The sequence below is a fragment of the Dermacentor albipictus genome, chromosome 5 (genome assembly GCF_038994185.2).
Source record: "Dermacentor albipictus isolate Rhodes 1998 colony chromosome 5, USDA_Dalb.pri_finalv2, whole genome shotgun sequence".
Classification (NCBI taxonomy): domain Eukaryota; kingdom Metazoa; phylum Arthropoda; class Arachnida; order Ixodida; family Ixodidae; genus Dermacentor; species Dermacentor albipictus.
Window position 1 is genome coordinate 137,990,887 of NC_091825.1, and position 16,650 is coordinate 138,007,536.

Below are 16,650 nucleotides of genomic sequence, written 5' to 3' on the forward strand. Positions count from 1 at the left end.
ATAAAGTATAGGATGAAATGCTTCTTGTTTGTTACTGAAAACAGCACACACTGCCATGAAATTTGTACCAAAATACGCTTGCACAGAGAAAATATTGAATTGGTGCAGTCTGGTAATGAAAAACTACTTCAGCAGGACAATGTAGGTAGCAGTGGTTGTGCGCTGCATCTCATCACCATGAACGTCAGCTTCTGGACATTCAATCAGACTTTACAAAAATAAAATTTGCATTTATATAACAGTGATATAATACAACCCCAGTGGTTGTACTTTTACAGCACTGCTCTTTTGCCATGAGTGTTCAACTTGTTGGGCCATTCAACAAGTCATTCAGCTTCAGCAGCTCCTCGTAAACCTGGAGAGGAAAAAAAAGTACAATATTACGACATTTTTCTACCTTAAAGGTTGATTGTTTTGTATGACTACACAGAAATCCGGTTTGGCAAGGCTTGCTTGAAGAAGTACATTGCACCTTTTTTTGGTTATGGCTGTGCATTCTATTGTAGGGGTTGAACGTTTTACATCTGCAACTAACTTGCCTTATGGTGTACTTCCCACCTCAAATTGGGATGCTTTGGAATGTGCTTATAGCTTTAGACAATCTTTAAGCAGTGATAGTAATCAAGGGTATCTCTGAACTTGTTCTTGGCCTAGTAGGTGTTTACTAAAGGATATATACCGTATTTTCCGGTGCATAATTTGTTTTCTTCATGTTTCATCTGTGTGTCTCATGGAACGATGAGACTTGCATGTTCTCCCCCTCCCCCCCAGAAAAATCAAATCGGATGCTATGGCCACGCGAGGCGTGCTGGGTTGGCCTCCTGTGGCAGATGCTGCGGGTTGTGTGCGCGCTATGCAGGTACTGGGTTCTCGTGATCGAGTTGCCAAACGCTCTGTGACGCAGCAACAACGCAAGCGGCAGCAGCAGCAGGCTGACCGCGAGAACAGACTCCGAAATAGTCACATCTGCAGATCGGTGTGCGCCACTGCGCAAACTATGCAGTCGCTGCCAGGTTACAAGCCTCCCTGCCTTGCATGCGATTCGGCTCACCGTCACACTTTTTCACTCGCACATGCAGTATATGGTGTGCGTGGATGATATCATCGCTCTGACTTTATTACAGCGAAGCTGTATCTGGCTAGCCGATTCGTTCGTTTGGCGCCTGTGCGCCGAAAACTTCTCCGGCACAATTGCACGCGTGAAATAAGAGAGGCGCGTTTGGTAGAGCCAGCAGCGACGTTGCTCTTCGTTGCAGCTGAGCGCGTGCAGCAGTTTCTCTCCGGTTCCGAAATGGATAGGCCACGTGTCGTACATACTCCTGAGGAGCAGGCAGCTTTCGATCGGCCACGCCGCGAGCAGAACCGGGAATGAGCTCGTCTATGCCGTGCTGATGCTGCATCCCGGGCACAAGAACAGGTTTGTGCAGCCGAGCACGGGCAACAACTGTATACTGAGCATCTTGCAGCCTACCAAGATGTCGTTTAATGAAATGTTGGGATTAACCCAGTTATAATAACGGGCCGCATGTTTCGGCTTTGCTGGTTAACCAACAGTGTGGAATACTTGGGCGGTGATTTTGTACAGAACATCGAGGTGACCACAACGGCAGAAATGTGCCTGGAGTGGTCATATTGCTATCATAATTCTATAGGAATGGCACTATCACACTTGAATGTGACCTGTGTTCACGAAGTGAAATGTCACTATTCTTTTTAATTGCTTGCTAAATGAACAGGTGCGTCTTATACACCGGTGCGACTTATATATGTTTCTTTTTTCAGAAAACTGCCGCTTTGAGGTGGGGTGTGACTTATACACCGGAAAATACTGCATTTACTACTAGAAAGATGAACCGAATAACAAAGGCAGTGCCACTTTTGTCCATTACTGTTCCATTTTTATAAACATGTACTCTTCCAAGCTATGTTGTTTGGAATATTATAAAAATTGTCTAGTGGTTGAATTGGGCAGCTAAATGAATCTGGGGCGGGAAATAGGATAAGAAACTGCAGGCCATTTGAAGTTGGAAGTACAAACTTAAGACAAATCCGTTGACTACCCATCACGCTCGTGCTGGCTTAGCTATTGTACTGACAGCACACTCGGGTGCTAGAACCAGATTTCCATCTAGTAGGCTTTGAATGAAACTATGAAATGCTTTCTGGCATGGAGTTTTCTACAAAAACTACCAGAGGGAGCTCTGGTGGTGTGATTATTACGCTACAATGGAAATGACAGCACATTGATTTGGCCCATCTTCGTGCTCATGGCTTCAGATGTTCTTGTGATATTTATAATGCTTGATCTCTAAATTTCCAATCACTTATACCCTCGTATTCTACAACATTCCTCCACCGTCGACACTTGAGCTCAAGAAAGTAGATGGTAGCACTACAGCTTGCATAAGTGGTCACTGTGCTTCACTGAAACTTCTCAACAATGTTGCAAATAAAGAAGGGGCACTAAGCACGAGCGGCGACCAGAGGCGCAGCTCGCTCAATTGCTGCCAGATGATGAATGAGTCGGGCATCTGGGTCCAATTCCCATCGTTGTTTTGCTACATTTCAATTGGTGCCTAAACCCACCCTGTCTGGCCCTCAAGTTCCTGTAACGGAAGTAAATCTGCATGAAGCGCAGCTTCGTCCGGAGGGCCAACACCAAGGCCATTTCTACAATCGATGCCCTGCTGACAGATGAGACTACCCCTGCGTGGGTGAGGCAGCAACACTTCAAGCTCATAGAGTTTGACTGTGCAATAAAAGATACGCTCACGGATGCAGACCTGACCACAGCTTTCGAATGCGAACCAAGACCAGCTAAGCCGCATGTTACCGAGTCTCATCTGAGCCGCGTCAACCAATCTTTCCCATGTCCGTCGACTCCACCATGAGTCCTACAGTGCAATTTGCCTCACCACCGCACCCAACTGCCACTTCCACCTCGCCTGGAGTGTCACCCACAGCGTTGCTCTCCAGCGTTGCCTAGCCAAAGCTGCACATCCTGCACTTTCCTAGGGAGTGGGGCAAGGCTTTTGGGACAAGTACCAGGCAACCATTCATGGCAATGACTCGCTATCCAAGATGGAAAAATTTAAATATCTGCTGACGTATCTGTCCAGGTCAGCTAAGGCGGCAATTGACGGTATCCACCTTGCCGAGGCCAACTACAATGTCGCCATTAAGGTACTGTGTGACCGGTTCGGCAGTTGCGACATGCTGGTCGATGACAATCTGGACCTCCTATCTGCAATAGTTCCTATTCATAGTTCAGCCGATTTAGACAGGCTTCGGAACCTCTATGATGAGAATACTTTCTGTGCAAGTGCACTGGAGAGCCATGGCGTTTCACCAGACAAGTATACTGCTGTTCTGTGACATGTCATCATGAGGGCTTTACTACCTGACCTTGGTATCCTGTCATTTCCTCTTTCGTCAAACAATGCTGACATGGCAGTGACTACAGCAGAAAAGGCCCAGCAAGTGAAACATCTCGCGTCTTTCCTACAAATTCAAGCCTAGGCGAGGGAGGAAAGCAGCCTCGACCAAGCTAGCTCATCTGCTAGCCAGTGGAATCATCAATGTGAATTATGAACGCTTGAGCTAAACCCGTCCTCTGCAGCGGCTCTATCAATTGAAGCAAGATCGCCGTACATGCGTCCCTACCTCCTGCGCAACGTGTCGAACCATGCAGTTCAGGAATGCTCCACATCACTCACTTCAGAAGAAGAAAACGGGAAGCTTCAGGCGCACAGGCTTTGCTTCTGCTGTGCCAAGCACAAACACATCGCCAGTGAATGCTGAAGTGCCAGAAATTTGCAGTGCGCCCTCTGTGCTGGACAACACTTCATGTCACTGTACAATGTCTGTACTCCAAGTCAAAACCAATCAAAGCACATGAGCAACACGTCTCCGCACTCTATGCATGCGGGCTGGAGTCCATTGACACACCACTCCGAGCAACATCCGTGTCTATGAGTGGTACTACACTCACGCCCGCATTCCTATAGATGTATAGAGCTTGTGCTGTTGCACCAGCGAAGTCAATTTTGCTGTGATTCGCTCTAGACATGGGCAGTCGACACATTTTTGTTTGGTGGGATGTTGCTCGAGCACTTAATTGTCCTGTTCAAGGCGTTCAGCGCCTCAGCCTATTGACCTTCGGTAAAACGCATTGTCCTGTGATCCTTACATGTAACCAAGTGTCTGTCAGACTATGGAGCCAGCACAGTACCAATGAGACCACTATAGATGCCCTCGAAGTGCTGGAAACTTCTGTGGTAACCAGCCCAACAGTGGATGGCGCGATCATCTTCATGATGACGAACCTCGGTCTTAGTTGTGCTGATGCAAGCCCTGAAGTAGCTACTTTCTGAGAAAACAAGATTAACATTCTCATTGGCTCCAATATCTACTGGGACATTGTAACCGGCCAGATATCTCAGTTATTGTTTCAAGTTACCGCAGTGGAAATCCATTTTGGATATACAGTCCAGGGAGCCCTCCATGCTTCTCCCAAACTTCAACTGTACAAATCACATCTCCAGTTTTTGGTACTGTGGAGCCTCCCAGAGACGATGCACTATTGAAAGTAGACAGTTCTTTGATGTTGCACCTGAATACAGGTGGCATACAAGTACAAAGCTCTCCTCGTCGTGGAAGTGCCCGGTATAGCACCGCAACTCTTTCATTGTTTACCAAGCTTCCACACGAAAGTGCTCCTGTCTAGAGAACAAGCCGTCACCACGCCTCTAGGAAGGATGCAAGGCGGCAAAGCCAAGGAAAACAAGGGAAAGGCAAAGAACAAAAAAGACTTCAAGAAACACGAGAGTGACAAGACTGCCGATGATAGGACATTGCCTAAAGCAGCTGCTGCAGAAATGCCTAAGGAACCCAAGTTCAATAGCAGCGTCGCAAAGCTTCCCAAAGGCAAGAAATGTCCACCTCCTACAAGGCTGTTCAAGCATAACAGACGAGGCTCAAGGCCATAGTCAACAATGGTTTCATGTACTTCGAGTGGTAATTCAACGAGTACAAACATGAAAATGCGCAGCTATATAAAAATGCAAGTGTACAAGTGCCGCCCTTCCGGAATGAACAACTGTGCACAACAGTCCAGCAACGCTTAACGCTAGCGGAGACACGTACTGCACAAATGCTACATCGAGCCACAAGAGCGCCTACGATGGAAGGCCACTGCCCATGCAGCAACGAGTCGAAATGCAAATGAGGACAAGCCAGCATCAGATATAATATATTATGATGCCTACAACATACCCTACCGCTGAAGGACTCTTATTTAGAACACAAGGAGCAAGGCCTACTGCAGGCAACGTCAAGACCTGATTCTGGTGATTACCATTCAAGACAACACAGACACTGCTACTGAGATAATCACCTCGATCGATTACAAAGTGTATTGCTCTTCAGGTTGTCACTTGAACTGCTCTTGTCATCAGTTGAACTGCCGCTCAATGTGCTAGCTCAGCATCCGCGGCTAGCGTCCAGTGTATGCACTGAGGCCATCCAATAGTGTACTTGCTCGAGGCTGGCCATTGGATATTTGTCGGGCCGGGAGGGTGCAGCACATAAAGAAAAAGAGGAAGTAGTCCAGAGCGCAAGTGGCGGCTGAAGGTGCTGCTCGATCCACTGCTGCCAGATGATGAACGAGTTCCCATCGTCATTTTGCTATGTGCAACACTTGAGAAGTGTGGCGTCTTCAGTCGAGGAGCGGTGCTGTGCTCAACTCGGTGAAATGGAAGAGCTTTGATTCAAGGATCGTTTGGGAATAATTGGGATAGTCTTCTAAGCACAACTAGGCAATTACTCTCCCCACATGACTAATGGTTGAAAGTTGTTGCATTTATAATGCAATATTTTGCATATGATTAAATTGCAAAGCCAAAAGGACAAAGTTTATGCCATGCCCTGCTACTTGTCATTCCCATGCTGGCTGAACTGCCACACTTACAGCTTCCATGGATAATAAATGTCAACAGGTCCCTCTAGTAATTCTTACAAGAAACTCCATGCCTTCAGCTCGTACAGCACAAATTCCTTGCTTACTGGTTGCATCGTAGGTCGCTGCCTTCTGTCAAGCCTGACGCACTCATCGCCTATTTCATACACTTTTTGTGCCAGGTCCTGATCCCACACACCAGCCGAGGTGTCCAGAACTGGTGTGATATCATTGGGATGCGTGTCCTTCAGGTAGGAGAGCTGCAAAAGGTGCCAGGACATTTACCACATCTCGTCCCGGAAAATACTCAAACCATCGTGACATTGCGGATATGAAGCTTTAGTGTTTGACACTACCTAAAGACATGCAAAGGTTCAATTTCAAGGCATTGGGCATGGTAGCATCCAATCTTCCAGCAAGTTCCAGTGCTACTACTTCCAGTAAAGGTCCTGGTACAAATAAAAAAAAATTATGGGGTTTTATGTGCCAAAACCATTTTCTGATTATGAGGCACGCCGTAGTGGAGGACTCCGGAAATTTCGAACACCTGGGGTTCTTTAATGTGCACCTAAATCTAAGTACACGGGTGTTTTCGCATTTCGCCCCCATCGAAATGCGGCCGCCGTGGCCGGGATTCGATCCCGCGACCTCGTGCTCAGCTGCCCAACACCATAGCCACTGAGCAACCACGGCGGGTCTGGTACAAATAAGTACAAAGTCCTTTTTTTTATATATAAATGATTAGCTTACTTTTGCAATAGAGGAACGGGATGTACTAGGAATGGTCGGGAAGTTTCTACAGTAGGTGCATAATACAAGAGAGACTGCTGTTTTCACTGCTTGACAAAGGCCAAACTGCAGATTAAAGAGTTTGCAGTTTTACATGACGCATTGCAATGCAAAAAAATAAGCTCTTAGAAGTGTCACATAGCACCTGCTCTAAAACACATGGCTCTTTCATCCTGGGAAAAGAAATAATCCACAGGTAACACCCACAATGCGGCTGGGCTCGGTATTCTGTCGAGAAGTCCTGAGCATAAGCATAATGAGAAAAGTGTGTGAAAGCTACTGGTATCACAGCACTGGCAGGAGCCATGTGTATGCACTACAAGCATGTTTAGATTGGTCTACTGCCATGCCTACCAACGTGTGAACTTCGTAAAAGCAGAGATACAACACTGCAGATGAGGGAAGGGAGGGAATAGCACATGTTTTTCTATTAATGGCTCCTCACTAGGTTTGGACTTTGCAAACAGACAAGTGCGCTGTGTAGAATGCACACCACATAGATCATGGAGTGGCAATCGTGTCTGCAAATTAACGATGGGGGAAGGGGGTGAGTACAGATGAAATTTCAAACAGAAGCCCATGTGCCCTGCCTGTCGGAAAAGCCCCATATTTAGGCACAGAGTCAAGGCCAAATACACACTGCCTACAATGTTGTCTTTTATGGCACGTGACCTACATAGATTGTCTAACGCAGAACGTACAATACCACCAATCAGTGTGCACCCAACAGCAAAAAGGGGAAGGAAAGAAAAGGCGATGGCTCGTGACATAAACATGATGCAGTCTCTCAGCTCTATTATGAGAGAAGGCAGAAAGAATGGTACTAGTGGTCGCTAGTCGAGGCAGAAGGAGAGTGTGTCTAAATTGGCAGTAATGCTGACCTTCTGGCAGTATGGTAACACATTTAAATTTCTTTTATTTCTAATATGGAACTAATTTGAAAAATTATTGCAGCACAATGTTTCCTTGGTGGCTCCCTGCAACTTAAGTACAGCCAAAATTTGTAATGGGGCTTTGTGAGGGCCCCTTTAAAGCTTGGCCTAAGAGGGATAAAAACAAACTTTAATTGTACTAAAGATTTACCTTCCAATGTAGCAATGAGCTTGGCACAGCAAATAGTAACAACTACACATTTTTAGATCGCAGCAATTTTTGCAGTAACATTGGTGTTGCAGATTTCGCCTGCTTTGGGAACTTGTCTGTATATGCAATGCAAGTACCCCTCTTGCATCCTTTCACCATTGTGTGCATGTCTCGCACAAAGAAAAAAAATTTGAAAAGGAAGAGAAGGGATACTTAGAGACAAGCTTTACTTCACACAATGGAAAGTTGCTTTTTAATATTGCAGAGGGCCACTCAAGGGAATCTTTTACATTGCACCCACAACGACTTATGGACCAATGATGAGCGCACTACGGCAGAAGGGCGGGTGGGGACTTTCCTGAATCTGTGCGGTGCATTCTATTCCTTAATATTTTATATTCATTTTACTGTTTCAAGGGTGACATAATAGTTTTGTGGCACATTATATGCTAAGCTGGCTGAGAGTCAAAAGAACCTACATCTAACATGGTAAAAGCATTGAAAAGTGGGAGCACTGCAAATAGAAGTTTAGCCAACTGGAAGCACATCTTCGAAATCTGTGTGAATGACCATTGTGGTCAGGAACACTGGCAAATGACAGCACTGCATAAAAGTTGGAGATGAGGAGCTACAGGCCTGGGCCTTGCTGTCTCATACAGTTATCCACATTTTCAAAGACGTGATCATGCAAGTTTATGAATAAAGTAATGGTGTTGATGGTGCTCAAAAAAGAATAAAGCGCTATTTATAGGCCAGCAGTGCAAATAGAATAGCAAGGCATTAGGAATGGGGAGGCCTGATGAAAATAGGCTGTGATTGAATAGGCTCTCTTTTCCATGCAGCCCTAGTGGGATCTTGCAACAGGATGTGCTCTTAAAGGTTACTGTACTCACAATGTCTCCTCTTGCATTCGTGTACGGTGGCAGGCCTGTCAGCACCTCCATGATGACCACACCAAAACTAAACGTGTCCATTTTGGGGGAGATTGTGCCAGTGAATGCTTCTGGTGACATGTAGACAGTTGTCCCTACTACTATCTCTGTTCTTGTAGTACTGTCCCCTGACAAAGGCCTTGTCAGTCCAAAGTCTCCCAGCTTTGCAGTCCAGTTATTGTCCAGGAGTATGTTGGCACTGAATGAAAATATTGATGCTGCTATTGTGCAAAACATAATGCACACACACTGCTCCATCAAATGCGAAAAGACTACGAAATCCTCCACAAGAACAATAAAATAAGTATTCTGAAATACAACAGTGAACCAGAACTCCTGAATCATGTACAGCACTGAAGGCTCCTTCCTGAACTGAACCGCAGATGCATCCCAACTGATTTTACATTTTCACACCTACAGGAATCCTTGAAGAATATTTGACAAAGTGAACGAGTCATATTGTAAGTAAAAGGCACAGAGCTTTCGCAGCAGTGTAGGCGGCACCATGCATTTCATATTTCGATGCTTCACTGCCTCGGTGCCATGCATGATATCCACACAGCTGCCCTCTAATAACCAAGGAAATCATTGCATGCCCATCTTATCAAAATGTAGATGCACAGATGATCCCAAATGCTACTCTGCTTACCTCTTCACATCCCTATGAATAAGACAGGGTGTGCGAGTGTGCAGGAAATGGATGGCAGCAGCAACTTCTGTCAGTATGGTCACACGCCTTTTCCAGTACAGTGGACAGGTCTGCAAATAAACGTGGTGCTTCAGAGAGATTGCATCCACGCAAAGGAGGCAGCACACCTACTTCTCTCGCAAGGCACGACTGCAAGGATCCTAGCTCCATGAATTCATAAACCAAGCAGCAGTCCACACCGTCGTAGCAAATTCCGATGAGAGGCAGCAAGTTTGGATGAGAATGCCTGGATAGAAAACAACAGCCTTGCCACTGCAATTCACGAATAGACTGCTCCATTTTCTCACCTTCGCAGCAGTCTTACTTCAGTGAGAAACTGTTCTGGAAGGGATTCCTTCATGCGCTTCACAGCTACTGCTGTCCCATTTGGTAATGTGCCTTTGTATACAACTCCAAAAGCTCCTTCTCCCAACTTGAAGCCTCCTTGAGCCACTGGCACGTCGCAAAAATTTCCCGTTGCTTCTGCCAGATCTTCGTATCTGAATTGGGGCGTTTCGTTGATTATGCTGTCCATGACCTCACCTGAAATATCAGATGTGGCATGAATGTCTACCCTATTATCAGGGTGGCAAGCTGTATGGTCGTATGCAGTAAGAAAAGTTCAGACTGTGAGATGAGTGCACTAAGAAAATGAGTGGGAATCTTGCTGACAATTATTGTTGCATGAATTGCAGGCACACAAAATTGTAACAATGCTGTATGTTGGGCATGTTCGTACTCCAACTTGGAAAACAGTTTTAGCGCTAGCAGATGAAGATGGAAGGAAGACATCAACAACACAATGCACTAATGTGTTAGCGCATTGTGTTGTCAACACATCTTCCTTCTGTTTTCGTCTGCTGGTGCTAAAACGTTTTAAACAAAATTGAATTCAGTGTTGCCATAACAAAGGTGAATTGGGGCTGCATTTTAAAATGCATGGCGTGTTTCCAGGAGTTATATTGTCAGTTAACAGGCAAGCATGATGACTGGCGGTGTGAAATTGAGAAATAGATTATGGTTTCAAGTCCACCAGAATTAAACAACGCAAACAAAATGTAGGAACATTTGTAAATTAGTTTGACTAATTGTTTCATTTATTCATTGACTAACAAACTAATTCACTAATAACTAATCACTCAATGATCAAAGAATCAATCAATCAAATAACCCTCTCAGTGAAGCACTTCATAATGGTATTACAGACTGCACAAAGTGCATGGAGGTATGCACAGGCAGATAATTAATAAAAAAAAATAGACAAGTTTGACCCAAAGTGCAAAGCACTGAAAGCAACGGTGAGTGCAATCTTGGAAATTCTTGTGATATTTCCTCTCTTTTCATCATTTGCAATTCACGTCTCAAGAGGTGGTGTGAGCATGCTTCACCAAACGAGTGATTGGTTCTTTTATTCCTCATTTGGTTTTTCACCACTGCAGTCTCCTACTTATACTATTTTGTGGTAAAAAAGATAGCCTTTTGGCATGGCCTGAGAACAATGCAATCAGTTACGTTTTTTGTTTTTTGGAAAGAGATGATGATTCAGATGCAACAAGTACAAAATATGGCAAGGCATTGTAGTGAACTTCATTATATGATAAAAATTGAGTATTTGGGTGCCAAGGCTACCTTGGTAGTGTGGTCTAGCGGTTAGTGAGGTAGGCTGGTACCTAGCAAACTCAAGATCAAATCCTTAGGGAGCGTGTGATATTTTTTTTTACACTGCAGCAGATAGCTACATTCAATACCATATGATAATTTGAGCTGTATAGTGAAGTGCTAATAGCAGCTATCACTGTAAAACTTCATAGGCTACGTGGAGAAGCATCTGAAAATAACAAAACAGAAGGTTCATCATTGGATGGAAGTAGGTCGTACACTTAGTGTTCCTAGTGACAATGTTATGTTCATTAGACAAATAATAATTTGCTGTAAACTACGATATGTAAAAGACTAGCTGACTTGTGGAACTGTGTCACCCTACAAGGTCAATCATTGTCACTGTACTGGTAGTACCACAATATACCAGCATAATGCACATCCAAACATTGCATTGATGCAGCCATCACGATCAATTGCTACTTGCTAATTGCTACTTGCTAATGATTTCAGTAGTTGTTTATCAATTGAACTAAATTCTCACCAATCAAGCCTGGCTTGCAAGGTGTTGATTCCTTTCAAATTTATAGACACTCTCATCAAGTTTCTAATAAACTACAGGAGTGGTATGCACTTGACTTTCAAACATGATGTGGTATGCAGAACAAGTAGTATTCAGTTGTAAGCAGTGATTTGATGAGAAAACTATATTTGTCAAGAACAAATGCAAGTATGTAAGCCCTGGAGCACATATATAGCAGACAAGGGACTGCCACACATAAGTGCTAGGCAAACATATTAAGACATTCCCTCGCTTCACAATGATGAATATGAGTGACAACACAACTTTATTTGTCCTGAAAAAAAAAAAAAGACAGTGAAGATTTTTTCTTGTGTGTGCTCGCAATATTTTGACATCCTCTGTGATATGGAATCGTACAGGATTTCACTGTGCATTTGCACAACACTTGCTCTACATACAGTGGATTGTGTGCTTGCCAAGTTTAATTACTTGTGCATTGCATAATGGTTTGTGCGGGCCATTCACAAACCATTATGGAATGAGTAATCAACACATTGGATGGCTTCTTTACATAGGCTTTCATCCTGTCCTTCTTGCCAGCTTATAAATGACAGACTGCAGGAAAACAGCAGACAAATGGACCACTGCAACTTGGCCTTGCATAGATTCAGTACAGTTTGATGTCAGTGGGCCTATTTTGTTCAATCTTGTCTATCCAAACATCCTTTACGTAGAGCAGGAATAATGTAAAAAAATATTTGCGGACGCCTTTCGTTTATGTTCAACTTCCTTTATTATATGCAGTGTAAACGTGTTGTGAGAGCAGCAAGTGGCATGTAAACTTACCATCGCAATTTTCTAATGGCGGAGGTGGCGGTGGCCCTAAGTCAGGCTCCTGTAGGAGATCGTCCAGGTTGCCTTCGTCATCGCCAGGTACCTCTGCAAATTTCAGAGTTTAAATATTGCGGAAGTTTGCTTCGGCAGGATAATATGCATTTTGAAGATTTCTATTCTTACGTTGCAGCACGTTGACTTCGATGATCGAAGCTGCCCTGTGAAGTTCTGCTTGTTTCAGCAAGTAGACCAAGTCCGATATCTTTGGTCGATTACGCCCTGTCGTGCTCCATGTCTTCAATATTTCGTCGCTGCGGCTTCCTCTTGTGTAGTTTTCGAGAACCCTAAGCGAGCTTGAGGTTAACAGGGTTATTAAGAACTTTAAAACCAATCCGTTACCTTGCGTGATCAGCGTTGAAGAGCATTCTGCCAGGGTCATCTGGATGAGTGATTAGGTGCAGTACCTTTCTCCAGCCATCTCCAGCGTCCAAAACACTTGTCAGTCGCAAACGAGCATGATCAGGCAAGAACCGCAATTCAGTGTCTCCGTTGACATCACGGTTTGAGTCACTGAACTGGTTGGCGACTTCCTGCAGCAACATTCTTCTTCTTCTTTTGCCACTTGTTCTGTTGATCACGGCTTACTTTCGTCGGAGAAAGATCTGGTCAATCAAATGCAGTTATTGACTTATTAACGGGGTTTTCAGATCACATATTTAAGTTTCCATCGCGGTAAGAATGTAACACACAATAATTGTATTACTCGCATTCGGACGATAACAGCAACCCGTTTTGCATCACCAGCGATCTCCGCCGATCTAGAGCGCGATCCTTACGAAAAGCCGGGAACCTTGCCGGGAACGAACTTGGAGCACGTGACTGCAACTAAAGCGGAAAATCCATAGAGTGAGCTCCGAAGTCCGGAATCCTGTTACGATGCGAGGCTACGTTCACACAAACTTGACAAAATCCGCCCGCCTATGCGATTTTTTCGCCACGGCGAAGCGGAAAACGGTTCTGCACTGACATGTAAACATCCGGTCGTAAAATTTAATTTTCCGTTGTTCATTGTTTATCTTTAGGAAAAGCAACTAGCTGCAGCTATCGGAAACTGTCTTCTTCCACGGTAGACGAAAATTAAGAACGACGCACGCAGTTGCGCGAAATGATAACTTTTAGTAACTGATGGGTTAATGAATGAATGTTCGTCTTGAAATAGTATAATGAACAGAGCCACCACGCGGACAAACATACGCAAACTAGATGGATGCGGGCGAAAGCGGCATGGTTTCCGCCGCAGTGGCGAAACAAATGTGAACATCTTGTACATGCACGGAAAAGATTTTCCGGCCGCTTTGGCCTTTCCGCCCACTTGCCGTTTCCCAAGTGTGAACATAGCCTCGACAGATCATCTATGCCGAAAAAACGTGACCTATCGTGACCCATCGTGCTTTATGCCGTTTCATTCTCTGCCAATCACTAGGATGGCATACTAAGATGAGCATCAATGCATAAGTTGCATAAGAAATACCACTAACTCTATGAGGAATACATTCCGAGAAGAGGTGAATTCGAAGTGCTCGAAGTTGTCGATCTAGGAGGCAGGGGCCTTTGAGATTATCTACATCTCCAGTCTCGGAGGCTACAGAGCCTCAGACCAGCACTTCCTCTTTTTTTTTTTTTATTTCGATGCTCAGAGGCTTTGTCGGTGCAGGCAGAGTTGGACATGACATATGGCATGGGATATGCTTGGGTAATGGTGCCAAGCGTGCCAAGTATATCTAGGCAGTGGAAGAAGAAATGAAAGCTTTATCGTTTTATTGGTCCGCTGCCAGATAATGCAAAGATTCATTTCTGCGCCACGGCGCCACAGAAACACACGGAAAGTGTTTCGCATTCCGTTGTAACCCTGACCGAAAATTGCGCGACGGAAGTGCTGATTGTTTTCCGCCCTGGAAGAAGGCTCATTCTACGAAGGCGTGATATCATACATATTCTTTTGAATGATCGTCTAATCCAATACCGGATTACGTTTGCATTCAAACCTAACCGACTACGGGAAAGTGCCCTCGCGGGCAGCTGTTTGCGACTCGCCAGCGGCCAGAGGCAGTAGTCTCCTCGCAAGTTGCATGTAAACCGGTTCGCCTTCATGTCACAATCCAGTGCGTGGGGCTAACACCCACTTGAAATGTGCGAAATGAATAGGGTCATGTCTTCGCACGTGAACAGGACGCGCCAATGAAGAAACCACCTAATATTTCACATCGCCTAACGGAAGTCCACACGGACATGCAGAGTAGCTTTGAGAGTGCATGTCTTCGTTCGAGCATTGTTCAGCACGATTGGGGTGAATATATACTGTGTAGGCCTCATGGTGATTTCACGAGATCACCGCGACTTTAGTGTAACACGAAAGCAGGTGCTTCTTGATACTGTGCGATTTATACCTCTATACAGAATGTTTTTTTTTTATTTTTACGTATGCGTAATTTACGACGGGAATATAGGCGTCGGCTGCGGTTCCTACATTCCGTGCGAGTGCGTGCACGAAATATGGCAGCAACAGGAGCGAATTTTTCGTATTTATCAAAATACTTCTACATTTATTGCTTGGTGTAAAATTCGCGAAGGCAGACAGAGACGTGCTAAAGAGAGCGAGGGTAAAGCTAAAGGAGGTTATAAAGAGGTCCAATTTTCTGCTTCCTTTGGGGGAGAAGTTAAAAAAAAAGCATTTGTATGTACATGTAGATACGGCAACAGAAATAATAATTATAGAGAATCGTAAATGGCGTGCCAAAATCGGGTGCATACCCCGGAACAAGCGAACGAACGTCCTCTGCTTTCGTACCTACGACGTAAAGTGAAGGTAATATTTCGCTTTTTCTAATCTCGCGCCGAAACTTCAGAGCCGTTATGTCAATATGTCCACTAGTCTGTATAACTAACACAGATAACTTCCGTAAGGCACTTACTAATATTATCTAGTATGCTTTGATATGAATGTATAACGAAGCAATTCCGTTTTCTCCTGAACAGTATTGTTGATAAGTTTTCTTTTTTATTATCTACCTAATCTGCAAACATTGTATATTGTATTATACTTTATTTTCTATCATTCTGTGCTTATTGTCTCACTCTAACCTGTCCTATACACCATGTATTTATATTTAATCTGTATTACTGAAGTTTTCCGTTTTTCTTTGTATAATTATATTCTTACCGCATTATGCTTTTTTTTTTGTGTCGCTCTCGAGTTATTAATACGTTGTACCATGCATTGTAATCTGATTAGTATTCGTGTTTCCTTTCTCCTTTCTTGCATACTTATCTGTATTTATTAGCCCCTCCCCTCTGTAATGCTTCATTGTAAGCCCTGAGGGTACTATAAATAAATAAATAAATAAATATGACGTCAACACGAACTCCAGAGCATTTACTCGCACTCGGGCCGTTTCAGAGCCAGGAAAAGCTCCGAAAACCTCCTAGGTCTAGCCTTCGATTCACTTAGAATGCAGCGTAAACTATCATTATCCAGGATTAACTAAGGAGACGGCAGGCGGCGCCGTCGAAATTCATGACGTCACGGGAAGCTAGCTGATGCGGGAACTTCGAAGGGGCGTCTCCCACCGGACTTTCGTGGCCTCCGCTCACGGTAAGAGTGTCATTTCTGGCATTCTAGAAACCATACAGCATATTCTAATGCCCCTTCTTACATTATTTACAATATGTTTTGCTCTGAACGGCTGCCCAGCCCCTAACGCCCGGCGCACAACGCTTGCCTCTGCTGTAACGTGAACAGATACAAAGCAGCTGCTCTCGTTTCATTACTGCAGCAGGCATTACAATAAGTAGGACAGTGGACCATTGCATTAGAAAAGAATATGGCCTTGTAAGTGCAGCTTTTGCTTCAGTACCTGTCACGCATGTGTTCGTGCCAGCACCTCTGTATTTGTTCACTTCATGCGTTTTGTATTTGTCTTTGAAAGGTATCTGTTGACTCGTATATCATGCGTGCAACAAATATTCAGGTTAGCCAACCTTCATGCACATTTTCCTACCGTCCTTGTCAGTGTATCATAATAGAAACGAAACGAAACCGATAGACGAAGAAGTCAAGCATGTTCGAAGAAACTTGAAAGCGTGCGTTGCTGATGATTTGCTTGTACGCATCGTCGCTACTTTGAGGTTGTCCGCTTAGAGCGGGTCCTTTACCTGTATTTGTACCTGTAATTATCTCGAATGGAGC

General features: G+C 44.4%; 2 protein-coding genes across 2 annotated transcripts in view; one reads left to right on the forward strand and one right to left on the reverse strand.

Moving 5' to 3' along the window:
- Positions 1–207: 207 nt before the first annotated feature.
- LOC135909292 (interleukin-1 receptor-associated kinase 4-like) lies at positions 208–13,544 on the reverse strand. Its single transcript, XM_065441230.2, has 9 exons — positions 12,804–13,544; positions 12,588–12,748; positions 12,417–12,509; positions 9,757–9,991; positions 9,581–9,695; positions 9,410–9,519; positions 8,722–8,959; positions 6,064–6,216; positions 208–355 (listed from the first exon to the last, which is right to left on the reverse strand). The coding sequence occupies exons 1-9, from the start codon at positions 13,004–13,006 to the stop codon at positions 302–304; spliced, it is 1,362 nt and encodes a 453-aa protein (XP_065297302.1). The 5' UTR covers positions 13,007–13,544; the 3' UTR covers positions 208–301.
- Positions 13,545–15,955: 2,411 nt separating this feature from the next.
- The window catches only part of LOC135909297 (uncharacterized), a 192,018-nt gene continuing 191,323 nt past the window's right edge, over positions 15,956–16,650 (forward strand). The window contains exon 1 of the mRNA XM_065441236.1: positions 15,956–16,056. The gene's annotated coding sequence lies outside the window, so the exon portion shown is untranslated. The remainder of the gene's footprint in view (positions 16,057–16,650) is intronic.

What these genes read in the sequence shown, in the direction of transcription:
- LOC135909292 (XM_065441230.2), bottom strand. Translation starts at nt 13,006, where the DNA reads ATGTTGCTGCAGGAAGTCGCCAACCAGTTCAGTGACTCAAACCGTGAT. An exon ending in CGAAGTCAACGTGCTGCAAC is followed by an intron (nt 12,510 to 12,587) that starts GTAAGAATAGAA and finishes TGAAATTTGCAG; the next exon opens with AGGTACCTGGCGATGACGAA. An exon ending in ATTCATAGGGATGTGAAGAG is followed by an intron (nt 8,960 to 9,409) that starts GTAAGCAGAGTA and finishes ATTTTCATTCAG; the next exon opens with TGCCAACATACTCCTGGACA.